Here is a 25,958-nt window from a genome sequence, read left to right on the forward strand (position 1 = left end):
TCTCATGAGTATAAGGTAGGTGAGCCCAGGATGGCCGGTGTTAGTTAATAAACCAACCCCGGATTAATTTCCTTTTTGGTCCCAAAATGGTGCTTCTTCATATTAAATAAAGCATCTGCAATGCCCGTGGCTGAACTTGAGGTGATTATCTTGATCGAAGGCCATCGAACATAACTTTCCTTCTTAAGATTCTTTTTTTTTTTCAGAAGACGATATTACCAAGTATTTTAAGTCTTTGATTTATTTATAGTATTTAGTCCTTCTAATGCCTTTCAATTAAATATATTTACTTTTAGTTTGCCGAATATTTTTGTTCTTATTGTGATTTTAATGTGTGTGCCAACTACGTAATAATATACACAAAAGGGTGATTCGCAAGCTACAGTTTTAAAACTGTGCTATGAAAATTTTAAAGAAAAGTATACTTACCATGCGCTTAATAAAAGTATAATTTGGGTAATAGTTGATTCCGCAATACACACATGCTCAGAAAATTACAATAGATCTCCAGAATTTAACACTTCGGCAAACTTTTTTACCTTTCGTGCCACGAGTGTGCTCAACCATTTATTGTTTCATTTTCTGCCCCTATGTGGCGCTAGTGCCTTACACAGACTGAAACCATTTCAGCCTTACAGCTTGCATCAAAAACACCGCTTGTTTGAGCTAAATGTTAAATAGCTGTTGTGGCGACTCTCTAAGTAGTTCCATAACGAAATGAAGTTTTGTAAAAGATTCTTAGTTTAAATGTAATTAGATATTTTTAGAGCACCCTGAAATAACATTACTGTGGATGTGAATATGACTGGGAGTATGAAGTATCTCTTTCTGGCTTTTTTTGTTATTGGAGCGTCCGAAGCTGGTAAGAACTCAAATCTCTATTTTGCTTAAATTTATTTGTCAGTAACTTTTGCTGTGTATATTTTCTATTTATTCACTCGCTAAACTTTTATCGTCAACAATGGTAGCTGTACGTTTCGTCCATTGCAGTATTGAAGTTTGTAATTAGAGCTTTAATTGTAAGGAAAAGGAATGTTGTGTAAAAAGGAATCCTTTTCATATCTCAGTCAGGTTGAGATGTTGCATTACATTCAATATTTATCGTGCGACTGAATATGTAAATGAAGTACAATTTTAAATTTGTATTATAGTTAAACAGAAGGAAGTCAGATGGAAATTTAAACGCATTTAAATCGGATTTTTTATCAATATATTTGCATTTTAAAACTAAGTTTTTCCTTATATTTAAAACAAATTTCTTTTAAACACTCAATTTTAAATTTTAATGACAATTTATCTGTTTATCTACTTAATTTTTTCAATCTGTTTACAAATTTTTTTTTACATATTTTGCTCATCATGTTTATACGCATATATATACATTTATATCTACGTGAGGAAAACCAGAAAACATGCCCAGTTGCAACGGGCATCAGAAACGAAACAGAGAAAGTCAAAAAAAAAAAAAAAAATCAAATTCTTAGCGAATAATCTTCTAGAATTTAGCATATTGGTAGCTTTGACTGACGTAAAAACCTTACTTGCAATTAATTTTCTGGTGAAAATCAGTTTTTACCAGCGGAAAAGAAAAGATTACTTGCAGCTACCTAAAACGGACATATCATGTACAGTCTTCAGCAAAAGAGAATCAGTCGACATGAACCAATTATTGAAATGGAAAAAAAATGGGAGATGCTGATGAGAAATTTCAGCACAATTGGCGAAATAAGTTATCATTGCTTTAAACTATTCAAATTCAAAGTAAACCTTTTAATTCCGAAACATTGCTACTTCAATAGGGTACTGGAATTTGGAAAACTAAATTTCTGCACAATTGGTGAAATTAGGAATAATTGCTTTTTAAACTATTCAAATTCGAAGAAAATCTTTAAATTATGAAAAATTGCTACTTTAATAGAGTACTGGAATTTGGAATAATTTTTAACACAAACTGCTATTATTTGCAGAGGGGTTAATAGTTTTAAGATGCCTTTTGATCTCTATGGAGGATTGAGATACTAAGGCCATCCCAGTTGAGCCCAGAGTGTGTTGATGAGCATCAATTTCGTCTTTGTATTATTTTTTTAACCCTTTGCAAAGCTATATACAATACACGTGCAAAAGTGTTTTTCTCCTTTTTTATTATGCGTTTTTATATTTGTCAGGCAAATATATTTGTGGTATAAGAAAAAAATATTATTCAAATCACCTTTTTAATTTAGCAGCTGCACCGTTAAACCGTTAAATCGCATGTTCAAAACCACTTACGTTTAACTATAATAGTAAACATTGTGTACATTTATACATAACATGCTTTTGTGAGTATACATGAATAATATTTGTATTCTCTTTTTAGGTTTCAATGCGCCAAAGATTCAACAGTTTAGCTTCACCAAAGATTTGGACCTTGGTATGCGCGTGTCTGTTCAGTGTGCAGTACTATCAGGAGATCCTCCTTTCGAGTTCATGTGGCTGAAAGACGGAGTGCGCTTGTCAGAAAGAAGTGGAATATCCCTCAGGAAAATTGATGATTTTACTTATAATCTTGTGATATTGAAAGTAGAAGCCGATAGCAATGGTAACTACTCTTGCCGAGTTTCAAATGCAGCTGGAGTTGATGAAACATTTGATGTGCTTACCATAAAAGGTATCATAGCTTTATGGTTCTCTTTTAATCATTAAGAAAAGTACACTTTCATTTACCCTTATTAATTAGTAAAAGATTTTTTAATATTTGAATTACCTTAAAACTGAAACTTTTGCAGAAGAAGACATGCATGGATTTTTGAAGCTCTTACAATCATTATTTATTAAGATCGTGAAGTCGTTTGTGAGGATTATATTTCAATTGACGCTCATTTCAGAAAGTTAATTTCTTCTGCCGAAAAAATAGCATATAGAAACCCTTGCATTGCAGGAACAAATTTGAAGTTGTCATTTATTACTAAAAGTATTTCTTCAAAATGAAAATATTAATTTATTATAAATTTGCCTTTTGGTAAATTGTTTGCTTTCTGGATAAATTTCCTTGACTTACGAGAATTGAGTTATGCTTTTCAATATCTTAATCAAAGTTTGAAACGTAGGTGTATTTTAACAGCTTTGCATTTAACGCACGAATCAATCGAATTTGCTCGGTCTCTTTCGGTTTCGTTTATAGATGAATTAAATAAACATATACGCGTGTGTTCTTTAAAGTTTCATTGAATCAACAATGTTGCTTGCATTATTTTGAAAAGTTATTTATTAGCATGTCTAGTACATGACAGCTAGTAATTTAACAAATGATACCAAAAAATTTTTTTAAGCAAGATGCATGAAATGTGAGACTAAGACAGCGTACTAAATATTCAAACAAAAACTTCTACCATGGTCCGTCCTAGGAAGTTACAATGGAATAATGTAAATTTACGTGACCCGCCCGTTAAGATTCGGGAGTCCGTACCTGTGGGGATCTTTATTATTAGTAATTTATAGAAAAACTGGATTATGTGTTTCATTATCGATATTGGTACAATTATGATAAAGATTGTGCTCAATAAACGAAACGACGATAGTTCGAAGTTTTTAATAACATTATTTTCTACTTATTAGCGTATACTTTAAGGATTTTCTTTTAGAATTATACGCATTGCCAATCCTTCTATTGCTTTAGAATAAACAGAAACCCACTTTTCATTCATCTATGTATTTAATATTGTGTTTCTTCCCCTCAAGTTAAGATGGAGATAATCTGCTGTTTTAAAACATTATTTCAAAAACGTACGTTGATTTGCGTATTATATTTAGTTGACATCATGCAAAGAAAAACTTAGTTTCCGTCAAAACCTTTGAGAAATACATTGTACATATGTTTTTATGTTTAATAAACATATGATTGATTTTGTACAGTTCCATACAGCTTTTAATTTCTGCACATTTAATTTTTTTCCCAATAAATCATCATATCTGTTGCTCAGACTGACGTTAGTTCAGAAACTGGTACTTTCCGCTTATTAGTGCATTTTACGTAGAATCCTATTTTGCATCGAGCTATGTGAACGCAATTCTTAGAAAAATCCTTTGCAATTATTTACCGGAGTTAAAGGAAAGCACGTTCGATCCTTTGTATACGCTAGAGAAACGTTTTCGCTCTCCCCTGTAAAGAAGCGATTATGTGATTTACGTTCGACTGGCACTAAAACACAGACATTTTGGGCACATTTAAAAATTTTCAAATGTACTTTATTGATAAAAATTTGCGTGTTAAGTTTCTAGTTCACGTAAAAGTAATGATTTTTTTTTAGCATCACTTTGATCTCTATCTAGGGTAGACCGACCAGTTAAGGAACACTTAAGCCCAATTTCATCTTGAAAAATTCATAGCTTCGTTAAAAATTGTAGCATTTTCCACATGACAGAAAAAAAACCCTTTAAGCGATGTACGTTGATATGTTTAAAAAAAACATGGGAACTTTTATATGGTTTTGTATCAGGTTTTTTGGGGGATGATACTGAATAAAAATGCCCAACTCAGTAAATGAACAGCCCCCAACCAGTGGACAAACACAACATTTCCTTGCCGTATTCTATCTGGAAATGTGTAGAAGAAAGTTACTGCTGCCAATTCATCAAAGAAAAATGTTTTAAAATTTTATTTTTTTAATAAATGGTGTTCATTCACTGGGGGAAGGGGGATCATTCACTGATCCGTCTACTCTACCTAGCAAAGTTTAATTCCACTGTGTCTATTTACAGCTTTTCCTTTTCTTTTATCTTAAGTTTTTTTTATTTAATAGTATTTTTTAAGAGCAAAATAAAATAAGTTTCTGTTTTCACAGTAACTAAGCAAGTTTTTTTAGAATAATATAAGGATGATCTTTGACGTTATGATAATCCTCCATTTAATAACATTTTTCAAGGTTACTGTTACTGAAACACTTTATTTTGCTTTTCACAATGTAATGAAACTAATGAACGTGTTTGAATAAAAGTAATATTTTTTATGAATAATGTTCTACCTTTTCACTAGTCTCTAACGTCATTTTACGTCACAATGTGGCGCTAGTATCCTGCTTTGCTGAGTTATGTATCATCAAAAAGAAAGCGTGTGGAGTAAAGCGCCATTCATACTCAGAACGAGTCGAAGTATTACCTGTTTCTTTTATAAAATACTTTTAATCTAATATTAATTTATTGAATTTATACGTCTTTCAATTTATTGACTTTTGTAAAGAAAAGCATTTCTGTGCGTAGCATCGTCAATATGAGTTATCGCCTGTTATTGTGTCTGATGATCTTCACAACTGTTTCTGGTAAGTATTTTTACAACATGTTATTTGTTTGCCTATTTTGCTTTAAATTGTAATTTTTCAGCGAAAATTTAAAAATGTATATTTAATTTTTTGAACTCAGCTCGTTAGATATGCAAGCAACTATGAAGTATACTCTCGATATGACTATACGTTTTATCTGATTACACTCTATTAGTGATAGATATCCCCATTTTTATTAAACCTATCCCTACTTATAATAACTTCTAAAGTCATTTCTCTTGTTAAATAATTGCTAAAATTTATGAAATTGATACGAAATGTATCAATCGTTTTAATAAAAACGTACTTTTGATGATATTCAAACATATTTTATAATTAAGAAACAATAATTATTATGGTAGCGTAAAATAATGATAATTTTAATCAAAATTAAAAGTAGTTTTAATGCTTAATTTAGATGAGAAAAAAAGAATATCGTTTGAATCTTTTCTCAACATTCTTTCAAATGTTTTCAACTCTTTTACTGCCATGTAAGAATTATTATACTTCAAATTTATTTAGAGTATATTTAATGTAGCTTTATCATAATAGAATAAAATTTCTAAGTATTGTAGCGGTTTTTTGTATTTTCAATGCATGAAATTTTCAAACATGAATATCCTTTAATTCAAAAAAATCCCTGTCGCACGTTCACAGAGAGTGAAAACGTAACTCGAAATAATATTTAAAATGCGTGAACGTTAGAAACAAGTTTTCTCACTTTCCTATCTATTATAAGGCTTCAGACGATCAATTAATCTGTAAAATGGTGTTTGACTTGTCCAAGATTCTCCAGATATCTGCTGTTCGTTAGAATATGATTCATTTTTCATTATTATTTTATGTATGATACACAATCATATTAAGAGACAAAAGCAACGTAAATCTTCTAAATTCATACCTTTATTTATGCCCGAAGAATTATATAATTTTGACGATCGTTTGGCATTTATAAAAAAGTGGGAAAGATCAGTCAATGAGGGAAAATTAATATTTCTTATGCATACTAGAGGTTGAAGGAATCGGTTATATGCTTTAATTAGTAGTAGCAGTGTTCCAATTGTTATTACTAGTAGTATCAGTATCACTTGAATGTGCTAACTTAATTTCCAACTTCTTATAGGTGTGCGAAAGCCTGAAATCAGACCGTTTCATTTCACTGGGGAACTCAAGTCCGGTAAAAGAGTAACATTGGCATGTTCGGTCATAGATGGCGATCCACCTTTTCAATTTCAATGGTTCAAAGATGGCACAAAAGTGGAAGCAAAAGGAAATATCCAAACCAAAACGTATGAGGAAGACCATTTTTCAAATATAGTAATTGCGAAATTAAATCCTGACAGCAACGGAAATTATACGTGCAGAGTGTCAAATACTGCTGGTCATGATGAACATTCAGCAAACTTATTGATCAAAGGTATATTTTGTTTATAAATTCAAATAGTTTAAGCAACATCCGATTACTGTGTTTTGCTTGAATTTAGTAATTTGTTTCCTATACTGTTATCAGCTTAGGTTTTCGTGCTTTCTTTTTTCGAAATGTGTGTAAACAAGTATTTTACTAATTGTTGAAAGTTATAAGGACATTGGTATAAATATTCTGTGCATAATATATCTGAAGTTTTTATTATAATTATTCACTTGCATGTAGATTTATAATTTTGCCGATTTTATACAGAAATCTCTTTCGACTGCGGTTTTTTCTTTTTCTTTCCAGAATTATGATCAAACCTTTGTGGTCTGATATTCATATACAACATGTTTGAATGTTAAATTTGTCGAATCAATTTTTCATTCACGCCGTGTTTACCGCAAATTCTCCTTTTTATTTATCTCTAACTTTGAAGACGAAAAACAATATATTTTTGCTTTTTTTTAAATTTTAATATAAGTGTTAAAAAATGTCAATTTCAGAACGATTTATCTTGTTTCAGACGACCATGGGTCGTTTCATCTGCATTTTTGAAAATGAATGCATTTTGGTACCAAATTTAATTGTTAATGAAATTGAAATACATTTTTCAGTTCGTTTTTTGCGTAAGAAACAATCAAAACACTATTACTATTTTTAAATTTGTTTAGCATGGTATTAAGTGCAATACGTTTGAAAATTTCACGTTTTATAAATCGTATATATCTTGATTAAACTTTTTCATTGGTTATTGGATATTTAGCTACTTTCAGTAATATTTTCTTGGTTCTTCAATCACTTTTTTCTATGGTTTCAATGAATTGATGTCAGGATCGTCACTTTGAAATGTTCCAGGGGCTGGGAGAGGGGGTTAGGATGATCGGAAAAAACAAAAGCCATACCCACTTATTTGTAAAAATATTAATTTTTCAATGCCAGGGGTGGCAATTGACTCCCTGTTACCCCCCCCCCCCCCAAAAAAAACTGGTCTGTTTGTCATATCAAATTTCTAAACACTCCGACTTGATCTCCATATATTTTCAAAAGCATGACTGTTTTCATAAATATATAATGTATAGGAGAAAATAATCATGGTAAGTATAGTTGCTTACCTATAATGCTATAAAAAGAAAGTTTGAATAAAGATGATTTAGTTCGCCATTTTGTACTATTTAATCCCTTTATATTATCACGTCATGTCTTACGCAGTTTTCAGAAATTAGGGAAAGTAAAAACTCTCCAATAGTCTTTACTAGATCTAAATGTTCTACTTATATTCGTTTCATTTTTTATCTTTCACGTTATTTATTTCATTCCTTTATCCAGTATTCTGATTAATTTTGTATATATTATGATGCATATACGTTTCTTGTGTACATTATTTGATTTTCAGACACTATAGAGGTTAGTAGTCGAAGAAAAAATAATTTTGATCAATCAGTTTTTTAAACAGTCAACAATTGTATTCTCTCTTTATACGTAACATCAATGAATTCCTTATTTTTAGTATTAGTACTTATATGGGAGCTGTACATTCAAGTGCAGCTTTTCATTTTGTAATATTGTGAGTGCCAAAACCATGTCCTGTAAAACCATGTCCATTTCCGACTAAGTGTGGATTTTGTTATTTATTGAAAAATTCTAACATATCGCACCGTAAGAATCGTAATTATAAGCATATTTAAGCAATAAAACTTTCACATTATCAATTCCTTTGTTGTTCTAGTTCACTTTTCGTTAGGATTTCTGTCACAATGTGGCGCTAGTATACTGTGGCTCTGTATATACTTTAGTGTTATTAAAGGGCTTGCATTCTAGTCATTTACAAAATAAACCCGCCATTGAACTCATAATTTTCTCGCGCAGAGAAGAAAAGAACAAAATTGTGTTTTGATGTAAAAATGTAAAAATATATCTAATTTTATATTCAGCGCATCAGACAAAATGGAATTGGACATTTTATTTCAAATGCTGATAATTTGCATCATCATCATGTGTTCTTCAGGTAAGTGATTTTTCATGCTTCTTTTGTACGTATGGTAGTTAACGTTTCAATGCAATGTAAAAGAAATAGAAAATAGAGATTGTTTATATAGAGAAATCATGTTCCATATCAAACAAACATGCATTAAAAGATTTAGGAAATTTTTGCCCGACTGAGCAACTTAGAAAATATTTACATTTCCATAAATAAAGTTCTCAAACAAGATAATTGAATTTGTTTCCGTAATTTCCTTTGATAAATAAATGACAAATTTCGAGACTTATATTGATATGCGAATATTAATTTATTTGATAAAATCTTTAAAGCATGAAGAAATAAGTAATAAATCATGTAATGTAAATAGTACATAAATGGTAAACATCAGATCTGTAGTATCAAGGGTTTGGCTGCAGAAAATTTGGGTCTGTTTACAAACCTTTCACAAAATTCCGTTGAACCGATACGGACTCTTCACAGATTTCCGATTTATCAAATCAGGCTTTATACCAAAAATTTCATCATTTTCCAAAGCGATAGGCAAATTCAAAAAACGAACTAATATTGATCTATTATTGTAGGTTTAAAATTTGAAATGGCGCAAAAGTATTTGATTTTTCACCAAGTACACTACAATACACAAAAAGACCTTTTCTTGGACAGGCCTCTGAATACGTGTAGGGTGTTCGCAGATGAGCTAAATTAAATTCAAGATCAAATGTTTTTTGTAAAAAATATCGGCATGAATTTTTTTTTTCTGTTTCATAATTACTAAATATAAATACACAAGACCGATTTTCTTGAAAGTTTACCCGTTATCACGAGCAAAGTATGTCATTGCAGGTATTTTAAAAGTCTTTGAAATTTTTTCTTAAAAAGCAATCTTGAATTTTACTTGTTTTGTAATGTATAATGTTGATGTTGTAGAATATGCGTAAGTTATTCTGAAAAGTAAAGTGTTATTCAGATGACATTTACCAAAAAATCATACATTTATCACTAGTATACGCAAAACTTTTGTGGATAGACTTGATACTTATGTGAAATTTGATATTCGTAATAGTATTTTAATGAAAATATTATAAAGCGAAAGTAGTTCCGCTCCTAAACACGCAAGTTGAAAATAAGTTATTTCTTCCCAGCCAATAGGAAAGGATTGGCAGAAACCACATCATACAGTAAAACCTGTGAAGTTGACCACCCTTGTAAGTTGCCACCTGTCTAAGTTGCCCGCTTTTTTCAGGCACGGAATTATCCCTTATCATATAAATCAACCTCTGTAAGTTGACCACCTGTTTAAGTTGACCACTAAAGTAGTAGTGCACCGCAAGTGGTCAACTTACACAGGCTTCACTGTACTTATTTATAAATTCTACTTCTGTTTATATATAGATATTTGAATATAAGTTTTTTTAAAACTGGAAATTGCTAACAAAATAATAATGTTCAAACGAAGAAATTAATTACGTTTGATTAATATAAGCAGGTTCAATTTTTCTCTACACTATCATTTAAAAATGATAAAATCTAAAATTCCATAAAGTATTTGCATTATACTACAGAACTTATTTTCTGCTAAGTTAAGTAGGTACGTTTATTAGCAAAAATTTATTTTAAATTCAGCTGCGTAACAATGTTTAAAATTATGTTTAAAAGCTCGCTCCTTTGTTGAAAATATTCGTTTTTACAAATCGGATGAGAACTATAAAGCATTTGTTGTCCTTAAAAATAACAAAAAAAAAGGTTTTATCTTAAAATTATGATTAAATATGAACATGATTTAACAACGGCTGTAGCTTTTCCGTTCTTATTCGTCGATTTCGCCTTTGATTTTTAAAGCTAAGTCTCAAAATTTCAGTCCAAATAATAGCATAACTAATAAAGCAATCGAAGTGACTTCAGAAAGGAAAAACGTGTGTTAGTATGTCTCACATACATATTAATTTTTCCAGGCATGAAACTTCCAGAAATAAAACCTTTTCATTTTTCCGGTGAGTTGAAGTCTGGAAAAAGGGTGACTCTCACCTGTTCCGTCGTAGATGGTGATCCACCATTCACTTTCCACTGGATGAAAGATGGCTCTGATGTCAAACAAAATCAACGAATCATCGTTCGAACTCAAGACGATATTTACGTTTCAAATTTGATCATTACTAAATTAGCTCCTGATGACAACGGAAATTACACTTGTCGTGTATCCAACTCCGCGGGAAGCGATGCACATTCCGAAAAGTTGCTTATGAAAGGTGAGAAATTCAAGCAGATGGTTAGAATGAATTGAGATAATCATGTAATTTACTGTCTTTTGTCTTTCGCAAACTGATATTTGTGTCATTCCAAGAAATTTAGGGACAAAGCATGAAATTTTACGCTGTTAATAATTTTTATGGGAAATTAATCGTTAATTTCCATTGGGTAGGAAGTGAAGCTGTGATGATACCTGGAGAGAAGTTGTCACCATCATAGTGTGCTAAACTGAAATTGTCTTAATGAGTACCTTCTTGCACTATTTTTTTTAGGTGTTTTTGTTCCATGTATGTAGTTTTGTTCCAATTAGTTATTTATACTAATCCACGAGTAAAGTCTGTTTGCATCAAACTTAGGAAATTTTGTTCCTTTAAAAAATTGATACATTTTAATGAATTCATTACGAGTTAAGTACCTTTGTACAAAAAAGTAAAACAAGAAATAACAACATCAAGTAGCACAAATCGCAGATTACTGCAGATACGTGTTTTGGAATTACAAGGAACGCCGTTTTGAATGTAAAAGAAATGAGTCATGATGAGAAATTCATTATGGTCGGCCAGAAAATATTTTTTAGGCAAAAGTACTACAGCACGTAAATGTAGCTTGTGATAAGCTTCAAATTCTTATAAAGGTAACGAGTTTTTCATGGTTTTACTTTGAAGCTTAGTAAATTTCGAATGTGACCCTTCTGGTTACCCTGTCTGAAATGCACTTCCAGTTAAATGCATGTGGATTTGGCAGTTTTATGGAAAAGAACTCTTTGAGAATATTTTTCCATCCTGTATTAAAACTCCAATTATTATAGTTATTAGAACTTGGTTCTCAAGATATATTTTATTAAATGCTATTATCATGAGAGTTCTCATACGTTCCTGAAGTTTAAGTTTTTAAACCTATTATGTTTGAACCGAGGTATATTCATTTTTTAACGATCCAGTGCATATAATATCGCAGGTTACTTTTTATGTGCGTATTATTTCCTCTATGCGTTTACTATAAGGTGTAACACAGTAATATAGCAATTTTCCGAAAGTAATCTTACTGAATCAAAGGTTTCAGTTACATGTATCTCCAACTACGTACATTTTATGTGAATTGATTAAACTGAATGTAATTTCACCTACACTTACACAGAAATCTTAACTGTATCACATTTCATTATGTTTTTTTTTTTTTCATTTGTATTTATTTTTATTAAGTAAAAACCTATAAATTTTTTTATTAATTTTGAGACAAAGTGTACGTGAAACAACATTTTCAAATTTTGGAACTTAATTTCTTTTTTTTTTTTACCTAACCATGTGAATTGAAGCGAAAAGTATTTACGTGTGTAATTCTGTCATTTCAATTTTCTTGGAATTGTAAACGTTTTTTGCACACAGTGAGTGATATTCAAAGTCCAGCTCTTCCTATCCCTTCTTATTCACGATCCGTCCTATTCATGTTTGTTTTGAAGGAAGTTTTCATGAACATTCAAATAATTTTACGATCGAAAAATGCATCGAAATATATTTGTAAAAAATTGCGGCCAATGTGATAATACCTTGTGTGTAGTACAACCTGAAACGCAATACAAGCAAGAACAAAAACAAAATAGTTACTTAAAGATTTTATAATTTATTTTGGGGAAGAGAAAATTTTTTAAACAGTTTTAACAGATATAAAAAGAATCACAAAAAAAGTTTCAAATTAAGAAGGGAAACATCGAATAAGTTAACACATGTCTTCTTACCTGCTTTTTAAGTATCAACAAATTTTGGTTAAAAAAGTCACAAATCACTTAGACGTAACTGGAGAAATCGAATCAAACTTTGAGCATTCAAATTAGACCCAAGTATTTTCAATTTTGATTCAAAAATCATAAATTCTAACTTATTATGTAAGTTTAGCTTTTTGCACTTACTACTCAAAATACATTTAAACGGGTTTTTGATTAGTTTCTGATTATCTGTGTAAATAATCATTGTATTTAGTTGTGACACTGTTTTGTATTTATTTATGACACTAAGTTTTGTGTGAAGCACAAATTAAATTTTACAGCTACGTTTCTTGTTCCTTTTTCTGCTCCTATGTGGCGCTAGTATCCTACAAAATGTAATGTCTGGTCAGATTTTACAGTACCTCTGAAAAACCATTTTGTACACGCCATTCTTTATGCGTCCGAAGGAGTGTTGTACTTCGTTGGAAATTGATACGTGCTAAATCATTGCCAATTTGTTACTCCTGCATGAAAAAGTAACAATGAGGGCAGTTTTTATTCTTCACCAGATTTGCATCTTTTTATCAGTGCTTCTTGCCATTGCATCAGGTATGCATTTTTTGCTTTAAATATATTATGTTTGACTATGTAAATTAATTTAAAATATTGTATTTATGGAACATTTAAATGTGGATTTTTAATTAGTGAGTTAACAATTAATATGATCATTCAGTTATGCCTTTGATTTTGTTCATTACGTATTTGTTTCATTGTCCGAACTGTTGTTTATTTAGAAGGAATGAAAATACGTGAATATTTCTAAACTCTTACGCTCCAAACAGAGTCAAATGAGCAATCAGAATAAATGAGTTTCGTTAAACGTAGTTCACTCTTCCGCGATTAAAACTCATATTTCAAAAACTGCATATAGTTTTAACGGGAGAATTGAGTATTGAGGGTAATATGCGTAAAAATCTTTTGTTTTCAAGAAATACACTTACTTAAAACACGTTTCTTTTAGTCTTCAAAAATATTGAGACAGAAAAAATGAATCGTTAACCAGTTACCTCGTCAATAGATCACGGTATAAAATCAGTAAAAATATGTCATTTAAATGTTTCATCTGTTAAGATAATCATTCTTCAATCTTAATGATCTATTTGTACAACGTTTTCATTATTCATTTGGAAGAATTTTCACCATGCACACACTTCTGTTTAACATAAATTCCAGGATTTTGATTTTTTTTCATAAAACAGTTTGAGAGAGCACTTGATAGGAATAGAAAGTACTTAATATTACAAAAAATAAAAATTTGTTTCGTTGTCTGCATGAAGAATTATGAATACAAATTCATTATTAAACATAGTGAAAAATACGAAAACAACCCTCTATGAAACTTGATGCACTTCAACTATGTTTCTTAAATCTACACAATCAAGACTTTTGTGGCATGTTGTATTAAAAGCAAATAAAGATGCTGTTAGTTTGCTGTTTTAAGGATGGTGCGTAATTTATTACATTGATGTGTAACACGCTACGCTAGTAAATACCAACTATAGTCAAACACCATGCTTTGTAGGCAGCAAGTTGGCACCTCCTTTTTCAGTGCGACATAAAAATAATTTTTAGTGCCCTTTTTGAATCAAAGGTACTAAACGCAACTAACTACGTAACTAGCTAAAACTAACTAGGTAGCCTAGCTATAATGCAATCAATTTCACCAAATTCTGGTTTGATAGTTCTCAAAGTTTCAAAGGCAGACAATAAACCTCAAATAAGAATTAATTTTATCTCAGTCCTAAAAATGTACGCTTCAATTCCATGCTCTTAATAAATATGATTTAGAGCTTTTTAAAAAATAACGTTTATTCTTTTAGCAAGTATGCGTTCAGCAATCGTACTGAAATTTACGAACAAATAGTAAATTTTCTATATCACCATCTCACTGTTTAAACGAGTTTCTAACTAATATTAAATATGCTTTCAAATTGTAATATTTCAGTTGTCATAATTTTACCGTAGTTTTTCTGTTGCATCAAATGCCTGTAAAAATGATTAGTTAGATTTATTATGGTACGTTAATGTCTTGGAACATTGTAAAATTCTCATTTCATACCAGAAACTCTTTTTTTCACAGATAAAATTGCTCCAAAGATCAACCCTTTCCACTTTTCTGGTGAAATTAACTTGGGAATGAGAGCTTCTGTTTCGTGTGCCATAATTGACGGCGATCCACCTTTTGAATTCTTTTGGTTCAAAAATGGCATTCCTCTTTCGGATGAACCTAACACAGCCATTCGAAAATTCGATGAGTTTACGTTGAATCTTGCTATTCAGAAAGTAGGAGTGAATAGCAATGGCAATTATTCTTGCAAAGTTACTAACAAGTATGGACACGATGAGAAATCTGCTGTACTATCAGTTAAGGGTATGTTCTTTTAATTAAAAATATTTGGAAGGGTTCAAAACTGAGTAATAAACTGAGTAACTTTTGTGATAATGTGTGAAATACTTTATATAATTGTATCAATTGATACTTTATCATGCTAAAAATTATTTTAAACTTATGTAAATTCTTTTGGTTTAATCTAATTTTCCAAAACTACATCATTTGATTTTCTTACATAAAAATGTTACATTAATTTTACTTGTTTAGAACACCAGTTTCTTCTATATTTAGGACAATATTTTATCTTATGAAAACATAATTTTCATTTCAAGACATTTTACCAACAGACATTTCTTTAGCTATCCGACAGTTCCTAGGTTTTTTGTCATAAAATAATTAATATGTAAAATTACAGTTATGGGAAAGAATATGCTCACTTCAGTGTCTTTTAATTTTGAAAAATGTGAGCTTTTGTTCATCTCATTTTTAACGGGAATAACTTCGGTATGAAATTATAAATAAAAATATCTTTACAAGACTAATTTTCGTAGCTTTGTTGATAAAGCACGTTTATATATATATATATTATTATTATTATTATGTTTGCCAGATAAAGAAATTATGTGTTATTTAATGGCATTCGCATCTGTTTTATTTCTTGGATACTAACTTTTTGAAAAGGTGTTTGGAGCACTTTTTGTACAATTCAGAAAAAGTGTTCCAGTTGTCTGAATGTGCACTAAAATGTGCTCCGAATGTGCTTCGTTTATAAGCAGTGTTCTAAAATATGCTCCGAATTGGTTACAAAAATGTCCCGCTAAAGATCTTAAATTCAAACTTGGGAACACATTTGAGAACAGATTGGGAACACACCGCTGAAGTCACCCTTTATTTCGTATAAATATGATTTCATCAGCGATCTTTAACTACCAATCATATCCTTCAATATATTTATACTGCTTGAAATTATTTCTAACGTAAGCGAATTCTTGTTACTGTAATTGATTTCTATTTTGATCAAACATATTTTTATTCTATGGCATTATTATCTGTATATTTTTTCTGCGTCCGTCATTTTATTTCAATGTGCTAACTTTTTTGATTGAATCCTATTACAGTCGAAGACCGTGTCATTACACATATGGATCAAATATGTTAATCTCCTTGTTACATAATTTGAAAGTATTTTTCTTCTTTCCGAAAAAGATATTACCACTACAAGTCTTTTCTTGAAAAGGGAATAAAAAAGAATAGTTACATGCAAGAGCCGGGATTGATAGTATTTGTGCATGGAAAATTTTAGTTCATTTCTGTCAAAAATATCTCTAAAATTAGCTCAAAGTGTATTCAATAATCTAAAAAATACATAAATATTTCAAACCGCATGTTGTGCGTTGATTTTAAATGTTTGTAATTTATATTTCATTTCTCTTTCTATTACTGTTAAAATTATACTTTATTTTTTCTGTTAAAACGTGCTTATTACTGTTTAAATATTACAAAGCGCATACATCATTGTAACATAAAAATATTTAAGGTTGACTATGTTAATACTTTTATTGATAATGACTGAAATCATTTATCTTTCAGAAATCCTATTACTTCACTGGCATGTTGATGAATAGATATTTTATACTATGTTGGTTTCCCAAAATATTTTTACATAAGTATAAAATTATTGGTTACTCGACGTTGCGTATGAAACGATATTCTACAATGAGCAAACATTAGATGAATCTTTATTGTGCCGAGATTTATGAAACAATGTTAAAGTAAAATTCTTTTAATGTTCGATTTCTTCTAAAAGATTGCTTTAACATATTTCCTAGTATCATAGGGGATAATTTTTAATTCTTTTTCAGCACATACTGCATTAAATTTTTGTTTTTATTTTCTCTCACTGTGTGGCGCTAACTTCCCATAACAGAGACTTTAACATGTAAAGAACAAGGCGTCGTTATATGTTATACGTAGCAAACTAATTCCTAATGCTACATCAAACTGCTCTGTTGAACTTTCCTTGAACAATTCCTCCGATGTTAACTGGTGTTCAAACTGATACTTTATACACCATTTTTTTCTGCAGAAGTTTTAATTCGATTTTCAACATTGGAATAGACATAAGTAGTGAAAATGATTCGTCGGATGTTGTGTTATTGCTTTCTTGTGAGCATTCTGACTGTCCCTCTGCCAATCGCAGGTAAGCATGTGTGATATTACTGAAAACCCTTTTGTATAAACCAAATTTTTATTGCTAAACTACATTCCGAAATTCTACCTCAATGGTTTTCGAGTACTACTTTTCTATTTTAAAATTATTTCTCTCGCAAAAAGGTGAACCATTTTTTATCAGCAAGCGCTTTATTCTTGTAACAACATGTAGTGTAATCGCTTGTCGTTCAAATGAAATAACTCATAAGTATCAGAACCGTAGTGATTTAGTTACTAGTCAAAACGGGGAAAGAAACCATTTTTTCTTACTATAAGACGGAATTGCTGATATCCGTGATGGTCTAATGCAGCTTTTGGCAAATTAATGAATATACTGCTGCAAATAGGATTTAATAATTTAAGTTAATATATGCGTATTTTCAAAGTCCAATTACATTTGAATATTTTAAAGAAAGTTTAGAATCTGAAAAATGAAAGATATATTTGTTAGAAGTATCCGTATTTTATTCCTGCTCTTGTTTGCTAAAAATGTGCCATCTCAAAGTTACATTACTATTGAAGAAAAAACATTGACGTTTTCCATAATTAACTGTTTTTTAAGTGTACAACTTTTCTCGCACTCTTTTTCTCAGCAAAGTATTTCTGGTTCTACTGCTACAAAAGTAATGCAATATTAGCTCAGACAAAAATAGAAATAATAACAATACTACAGTAATGGTATTTAATATTTAAGGAAACATTCTAAGCAGAATGGTTGGCAAGTTTCGGACTCTACGGTAAAAACCACGGTAAATACTGATGTTTTCCGTCATCCATCCTTGCCCAAACCGCTGTGTCTAAAACTACCCGAAAGTGTCCGAAAATACGTTTTTGGAGAAATTTTATTTTGTGAGGAAATATCTAAGTCAGAATAAAATGTGTTTCAAAGTAATGTTTTACAATGAGTACTTATTCATTGTGAATTTTCAAGTATAAATATATATGCATGTATAACTTATTTATACAGCTGATTCTAATCTAGTTACATAGAATTTGAATACTTCATTAAAAATTTCCATTTCTACGCATGAGTTTTTTTCTTTTTCCATAACCAAATTTTTCGACATTTATGCATATGTGCAAATGAAAGTGTTCAAACTTTAGTGCAATAATTGACTACTTGCAGTAAATGACAATTTCTTTACAGCTTTGTGTAGATTTTCTTCTCTTGACTATGGTGCTGTTTCATGATCTAAAACTTAATTATCACCGAACTGCTTAAAGATAATGCCAATAGTTCAGTTTTTGTTTATTGTAGTTACAGAATGTTTTACATTGCAATTATGAATTAAAGAAAGACATTGCACAAGTTTTAAAACTTAAATGCATATATTTAATCATCAATTTATTGTTTGTTTATCCAAGTTTTAAAAAGAATTTTCGTTAAAACATCATTTATAACTTATATGCAGAAACCAATTAAAAAATTAAGCTTTTTTTTTGCACCTATTACAGATTGAATAACATTCCTTTCTTAGAGTTATAAATGGAAATGAAATCAGTTGTCATAGTAGTGTTGTGAGTTCATTTTCATATCACTACCAACTCTTACTAAAGGAAGTTTTTATGTAATAGAGTTATTGATAGTTTTTTTTATGCAAAATATTTCTTAAATGAACTTTTCAGAGAAAAATATTACCAAATACTCATTCATTAAAACTTATTATTATTTATATTCATGCATTACAAATATTGCTGTAAATACAAATTGATTACATTACACCCCTTTAGCTTTAGTATACTTTTGGGCAGTTAAGGGCACTTTCGGACAGTTTTAGACAATTTTGGACGGTAAAAACCACCTGTGCTGTCTTAAGCCAGTTTCGGACGTCTAAAACCCATCCCAAATTCTAAGTTAAATGACGATCGATGCATGGATCATAACTTTTTAAGCTATAGAAACTAATTTATTAACGAATTAAACGATTTTGCATCTGACAACTCAGCTACTTTTTGAAACTACTTTTATAAATCATTTACTACTTACTTACTATTTTTTACTTTAATTACTATTTAACTCGGGATAAAGAGTAAATGTACGAATATCTGTACGAACAAAACGCAGTAAGTTATAAAATTAAATGAAACTCGGAATCGGGATTTTATCCCATACTTTTATAGAAATTCAGATGAGTCATTAATCTAAAGCAATTCGAAACTGAACCGCAAAATGTCTCTTCACTGTAATTTGCGGAATTTGATATATTTTTAATTGATCATAAAGTGTATAGATTAAAATCTATCTGCATGGAATTACGATGAAGTTCTTATGATTTTAATAGGTGTGAAAAAACCTAAAATCAAGGCTTTTCACTTTTCTTCTGATCTCGAAACTGGTATGCGAGCAGCTGTGATGTGCGCAGTCATCGGTGGAGAACCCCCCTTCGAGTTTTCCTGGTTTAAAGATGGAGTAAAACTTTTGGAACATAGAGACATTTCTGTCAAGTCTATCGATGAATTCACGTCTAATCTAATCATTAAAAATTTAGGACCTACAAGTAACGGTAAATACACGTGTAAAGTATCGAATTCTGGAGGTGAAGATGAGTACTCAGATGAACTGAGTATGAAAGGTACGACTATTTTGCATTTTTTTAAATATCATATATTAACACAAAAAATTGCTTTTATCTCTCATTAATTTAACCATGTTTTGATTATTCTATTTATTCTAATGCGTGTTGTACTAATGATTCTTAATTTCCTACAACGAGTCTCTATACTGCTGACTTTAGATGCGTTCTTTTTTTTCCATATTAGATACTTAATATGGATACCTAATTATGTTGATTCTTCAAGATATTCTTATGAACTGATGATCATTTATGTCACTTAAGCTCCAATCCTTCATGTATTATAACCATGTAGTATTCTTGTAATGTATTAAGTAACTTACAATAATATTTGTTCAAAAAGTGTTCACCTTCGCCCAATTTAACCGTTGAACACCTGTTACACCTGTGTTCACCTGTATAAAGTACAAGTATAACGTACAACTTGTATAAAGTACATCCCGAAAAACCTGTGTACTTACTTTACCGTTTTGAGTATATTATAAGCGAAAACATCTTTTAGTTTATGCTTTTAAATAGAATCATTTAAGCGTTTTTTATGTTTCAAATTTTAGAAATTACATGTATGAAAAACAAAGGAGTGTTTATAATCGTCACTTATAGTAGATTAATGTTCAAACTGCATTCTGTAACTTCATACAAAATGTATCTTAAACCTTTGCCAAAACACCTACTTTCCAACTTTGAATCTTATACTAACACTCGATCACATTCAAGTCTGTTTAAATAAAAATTCAACGAATTAAATGAACACTAGTTTGTCCGTATCTGCTTGGAGTACAGCTCGGTGATGTGATAATGTATTGTGCTTTCTTGATGAAGATTTAACTCGTACATGTGAGAAAAAAATTGCATGCAATGTATAAATTGATTTTTCTCCTGCATCTTAATGTGTTTTATCTTCAACATATTGCAAGGAAGTTGATTGAAGGTCACCTTTATTTAAACTGTATATTAATTTTTTTTTTCAGTGTTCGTGACTTTTTAAATGTATTTTTTGCGTAAGTTGTGTCAAAACGTTGTGCATTAGTCATTTAAAGAAAATCTTTAATAATTTTTGAATAAGCCGTGATTATGTGAATATAATGCTATTTCTACGAACTAAAAATTAAATTTGTTTATAAAATTGTTCCTCTTCGAAACACTTGAAGGTTTCTCTTCAATACGATGTAACACATAGTTTACACTTTTTTCTATAAAAATTTCACATGGACTTTTTATTTGTTATTTTTATTTTCTGGATTGGTTTTGAAATCATTGTTGTGTGACTTCAGGACAAAAAACACAGATATTCATTCTTAAAGATATAAAGTGTTTAATTTCTAAGTGCAAAATTTGACAAAGCTCATTTTAAAGACTAATATTGAAGACTAAACTAGAGCTTCTGCTATATCGCATTTGTCACATGCCTTTTTTTCAAAAGGCTAGTACCTTTGTAAAGAATTTTTCAGTAATTATGTTTTAATATATTCAAGATCAAAACATAGGTTCGTTTTTATGATCTTAAGAATGCAACTTTATATTTTAAAATTGAATTGTTGCTTATACGTATGCTTTCATGTGAAACAGTAAAATAAATTCCATTCTTTCTGATGCGTACTTGGTTTTTGAATGGGGTAACGTCTGTGAAACGAAATACTAATTCGAACTTTGTGTCTCGGCTACTTGTTCTTCATAATACAACTCTGATTTAATTAAAAATAAATTTCGTTTGTTACGTAAGTTTATGAATATTTACTTAAACTTAAGCAGTCACCTCGAAAAGGTGAGCATTTTATATCATAAAATATACTTTATAACCACAGCTATTGCACGGCTGTATTCAGCATTATTGTTAATTTTTGGAACTTTGTTTATTGTACACAAAAACGTAATTTTGCTACTGTATGAATTTAGATTACTAATATTTTATCACAGACTAAAAACATCAAATTATTTTATTACCTTCGTTTCTTTTTTCATTTTACGCTCCTATGTGGCGCTAGTGTCCTACAAAATGTCTAATGTGTGACCAGATTTTACAGATCTCGGAAACACCATTTTGTGTACTCTATTTATTGACTTGCGTTGAAAGAAGTGTGATACTTCTATCGGACTCATCCTTTCTATGATGTATAACTGATTTATTACCCCTGAATGAAAAACAAACTGCAATGGCGGATTTGGTTTTTCACAAAATTTGCATTTTGCTATCGTTACTTCTCGTTCTCGTATCATCGGGTAAGTATATTTTGTGATATATACGAAATACATGAATTCATACTTTTCATGAGTTAAATACATTGTTTAATTTGGCATAGTAATTCATTTTATGTTGAATTACTATGCTGTTACTTACTGAATTACTCAGTGTTACCCTAAAACTCATTGTCAGTTAAAAATCATTGTTTTATAATGCAGCATACTCAGTACCTGGTCATGTCTGAATGCGAAGAATTTTATCACCGCGTATCTTTTACAAGAATTAATTTTGAATTTTGTTTTATTTTTTTAAGTGACCAGTGATTCAAATATACTGTAATACAAGTGTTTGTTAAAGGTTTTATGAAAGCGAAATTAAAAAAAAAAAGTCACCTGTGTATTATGGAAGTTTCTCCATAACTTCCATATGAGGTTAACTCAACGCGCTGAATGGACTTTTTCTACCTAAAAACTTCTCCTTTCATATAAAATCACTAACACCTACCTGTACGAAATCATACATAACATCCCCAAAAATAAAAGAAGCTTGAATTATTTTATCACGTTAAATTATAAAAGTACGCAAATCATTTATGAAAAGAATTTGTATGCATTTTCCTTTTTGCAAATAGATTAGCTAAACAATTGTTGATTTATAGTCAAAAAATGAACCATAAAATGAAACACGAAATCTGTATTTAGTTTAACGCAAGTTTAGTTGTTATAAAATGCCTTTATTATCTCTACAGCAATGCATGCTTTTTCAGTAATTTTTTTTTATCGGGTAGAAAATTAATTTCGTTGAACGTATGAATATTTGGCCTCGTGATTCTTATATATCATGTGCTCTAATAACATGTAATCTGTAATTTGAAAATGAATAAAAAAATTTTAAATGTCAGACCTCAAAACGCTAAATAGAATTAAATATAAATTTAGAATATTCCGAAATGTATCTATTCTTTATAAATTAGAAATAACACTTGTATTATGAAATTTGAAAGACTTTTGTAAGTTTAATGAACACGAAAATCCAAGAATCGCTATTTTTAATGTTACATAGCTGTAGAATTCATTTCCCATACTTATAGAAATTAAAACATTTTTACTTCGTCCGAAAAAACATGCTCATGTTCTGAAACATATTTCTCAGCTTATGAAACTTTTGGTCGTTTAAGTTTGTCTTTCAAAAATAGTTTAACGTTTTGACCCTTTGGAGAAAAGTTAATCAAACCATATACTACAAGGTTCTTCTTTTGTAACAAATAGTTTAATTTGAGTTGTTTAATTAAAAGCAATCGGCTCCTCAAAATTCCCAATCATCATTCCTCCAAGTTATTTCCTCTAAGTTTCTTTCAAAAATCAATTCAAATTGGAATTATGTTTTTACAGTAGAAGAAAATTAGAGTAAGTGACTTATTCGTGGGTGAAATCTAGTATAGGTAAACATTTATGGTAAACAATAAAAAATTCTTAGTTCGAGTTTTCGCTGATATTAAATAAATAACTTACATAAATAATTTCTGTACCTCGAAGACTAACGTAAATCATAACTAATTTTCGGGAAAGCTAAAATAACCTTGATTGGTGCATGCAAAGGTTGGGACTCGCGCACTTGTAACGCTGGTAAAAAATTACAAAGGAAAAGGTTTTATAAAACTACGCTGTTATGGCTCAATTCAGAGTAGGATGCTATACACAATGCTTGTACAGAAGCCTGAAACTCGCCATTCTTAGACTTACGTTAGTCCGGACCTAAGGCAACGATTTTACTTCACAGTTGTGTTGTCAATCCTATTATCTTTCTATTGTTGTCTTAAAAGCCATCAAATGACATATTTATTAATTGAAAACTGCATTGACCAGTTCAAATAAATAACTCTAGTTAATTACTTTACCTGTCAAAATCTCAATTTACAGGGCATCAATTTCGAGTCAATAATTGTACGGGAAAATGGAGGGTTGGTGGTACTACAAATCTTGTAGATAATTTCAACTCTGACTCATTTTTCCATACGGTTTTGCTTTCACAGACCAAACTGCTCCAAAGATTAACCCTTTCCACTTTTCTGGCGAAATTAACTTGGGGATGAGAGCTTCTGTTTCGTGTGCCATAATTGATGGAGATCCACCTTTTGAGATTTCTTGGTTCAAAAATGGCATTCTTCTTTCGGATGGGTCGAACATATCCATTCGCAAGGTGGATGATTTCACCCTGAATCTTGCCCTTCAGAAAATTGGAGTGAATAGCAATGGCAATTATTCTTGTAGAGTTACTAACAAGTATGGACACGACGAAAAATCCGCTCTGCTCTCAGTTAAAGGTATGTTCTTCCATTTTCAAACAATAAGAACAAAGAGTTATTTTCCCAGCAGTTGCTTTGGTTAATATTTCACGTTATAAAAATATATTTTTACTTATTATTCATAGTTAATATTTTCTACAATGACTGACAGAACAACTTATGAATATTATTTTATTTTAAAAAACGAATAACAATGCGTGCTTGTTTTTCATGATTAACATTTTTATGTTTAATATTTTGTTTCATTGACTTTTTCAGTCTTGTAGTGGTAGGGATCACTTTTTTCTTCAGATTCCTATTAATTGATGTTCTATCCCGTATCAAATACATTTTTTATTTCAACAAATGTGTAGAATTGAATGATTCCACTCAATTGTATTATATAATGATGCAATTTATGTTAATTATTTCTTTTAATTTAGATACTGCTCATAATAATCTTAAGTGTGTATATGCATTTCCCATTATCAGATTTACTGATTTTGTGTTTCATCTTTATTTTTTTTACTTTTACGTATTTATAGCAATGATTGACTTTTTTCACATCGAGAACAGTTGATGTTACATGAACATTATAGTTCCGTATGAGGTTCTTTGCTTGTATTCTTCTCTCCTGCGGATGTGCTGATATTCTTTTAAGTATTAATGTTTGACAAACGATTACGCAATTAAGTAAAACAATCCTTTCATTTCGAAATTATTTACTAACAAAGGGAAAGAACACACTTTAAATCCTTATTTGTTCGCAGAATGAGTTAGATAAACTTTCCAATTACATGTTCAAACCCAGTTGTAGTGCGTTTAGCAGTAGAACAAAGAGGTTGCAGCAAATTGGCGGTGAAAATTTCAATTGGAAAAAAGCAAAGAACTCTCAAAAAAAAAAAAAACTTTCCTAAAAAAAAAAAAACTAGAATTTTCTATTACATGTTTCTTTTTCTCTTAACACCTATAAACTATATGCAATGTTTCAATGACGTTTATTGGAAAAAGCACTGCGTAGGTCTTAACAGGGTGACTTTTATTATATCCATACTGTGCTGTTTGGATTTTAATGCAACTTAATATAAAGTTCTATCTTAAAGCTGAAATCATAAAGTAACAACTTTTGAAGTTTGGTTTTATTTCCTGACACTGTGTGGCGCTAGTCTTCCATGGGATCTCTTATAATATACAAAGCTTGTAAAGTAAATTCAACGCTATTACAGCTCGATTCTATCTTGTAGTTTGTTAGCTTCACCAACCAGCTAAAATTCTATATAGAAATTCTCATTAAGCAAAGTTGCAACTTTTTCATAGCATAAATTCTAAGTATGAAATGGAATCTTCTGACGACAACGTTAGTGATGGTCGGCATCCATTGTATAGGAGGTAAGTATTTTTCTACCCTTTTTTCCACAATTGATTTAGTTGGTTTATACATATTATATTTTTTCCCTATACTTTCGCGTTTTATTCGCATTCCTTGATTTTATTTTTTTATATTTCTTTTGTCGGTAATATTTAGCAAAAATGATGATGATGTTGATTCTTTTTTGATAAAAGTAACTTTGAAATGCATATTGTATCGTCAGTATTAAGTATGGTTTCATAAATGATAAAAACATCGATGAGTGAAAAGTATGCATATTCTTGACATTTTAGGTCATATATTTCAAATATT

General features: G+C 30.2%; 1 protein-coding gene across 1 annotated transcript in view; it reads left to right on the plus strand.

Moving 5' to 3' along the window:
- The window catches only part of LOC129235220 (titin-like), a 70,202-nt gene that overhangs the window by 15,106 nt on the left and 29,138 nt on the right, over positions 1–25,958 (plus strand). The window contains exons 4-9 of the mRNA XM_054868926.1: positions 2,357–2,647; positions 6,418–6,711; positions 10,639–10,932; positions 14,776–15,066; positions 19,521–19,811; positions 24,026–24,316. Coding sequence (XP_054724901.1) covers positions 2,357–2,647; positions 6,418–6,711; positions 10,639–10,932; positions 14,776–15,066; positions 19,521–19,811; positions 24,026–24,316 — 1,752 coding nt within the window. The remainder of the gene's footprint in view (positions 1–2,356; positions 2,648–6,417; positions 6,712–10,638; positions 10,933–14,775; positions 15,067–19,520; positions 19,812–24,025; positions 24,317–25,958) is intronic.

Source organism: Uloborus diversus, chromosome 2 (genome assembly GCF_026930045.1).
Source record: "Uloborus diversus isolate 005 chromosome 2, Udiv.v.3.1, whole genome shotgun sequence".
Lineage (NCBI taxonomy): Eukaryota > Metazoa > Arthropoda > Arachnida > Araneae > Uloboridae > Uloborus > Uloborus diversus.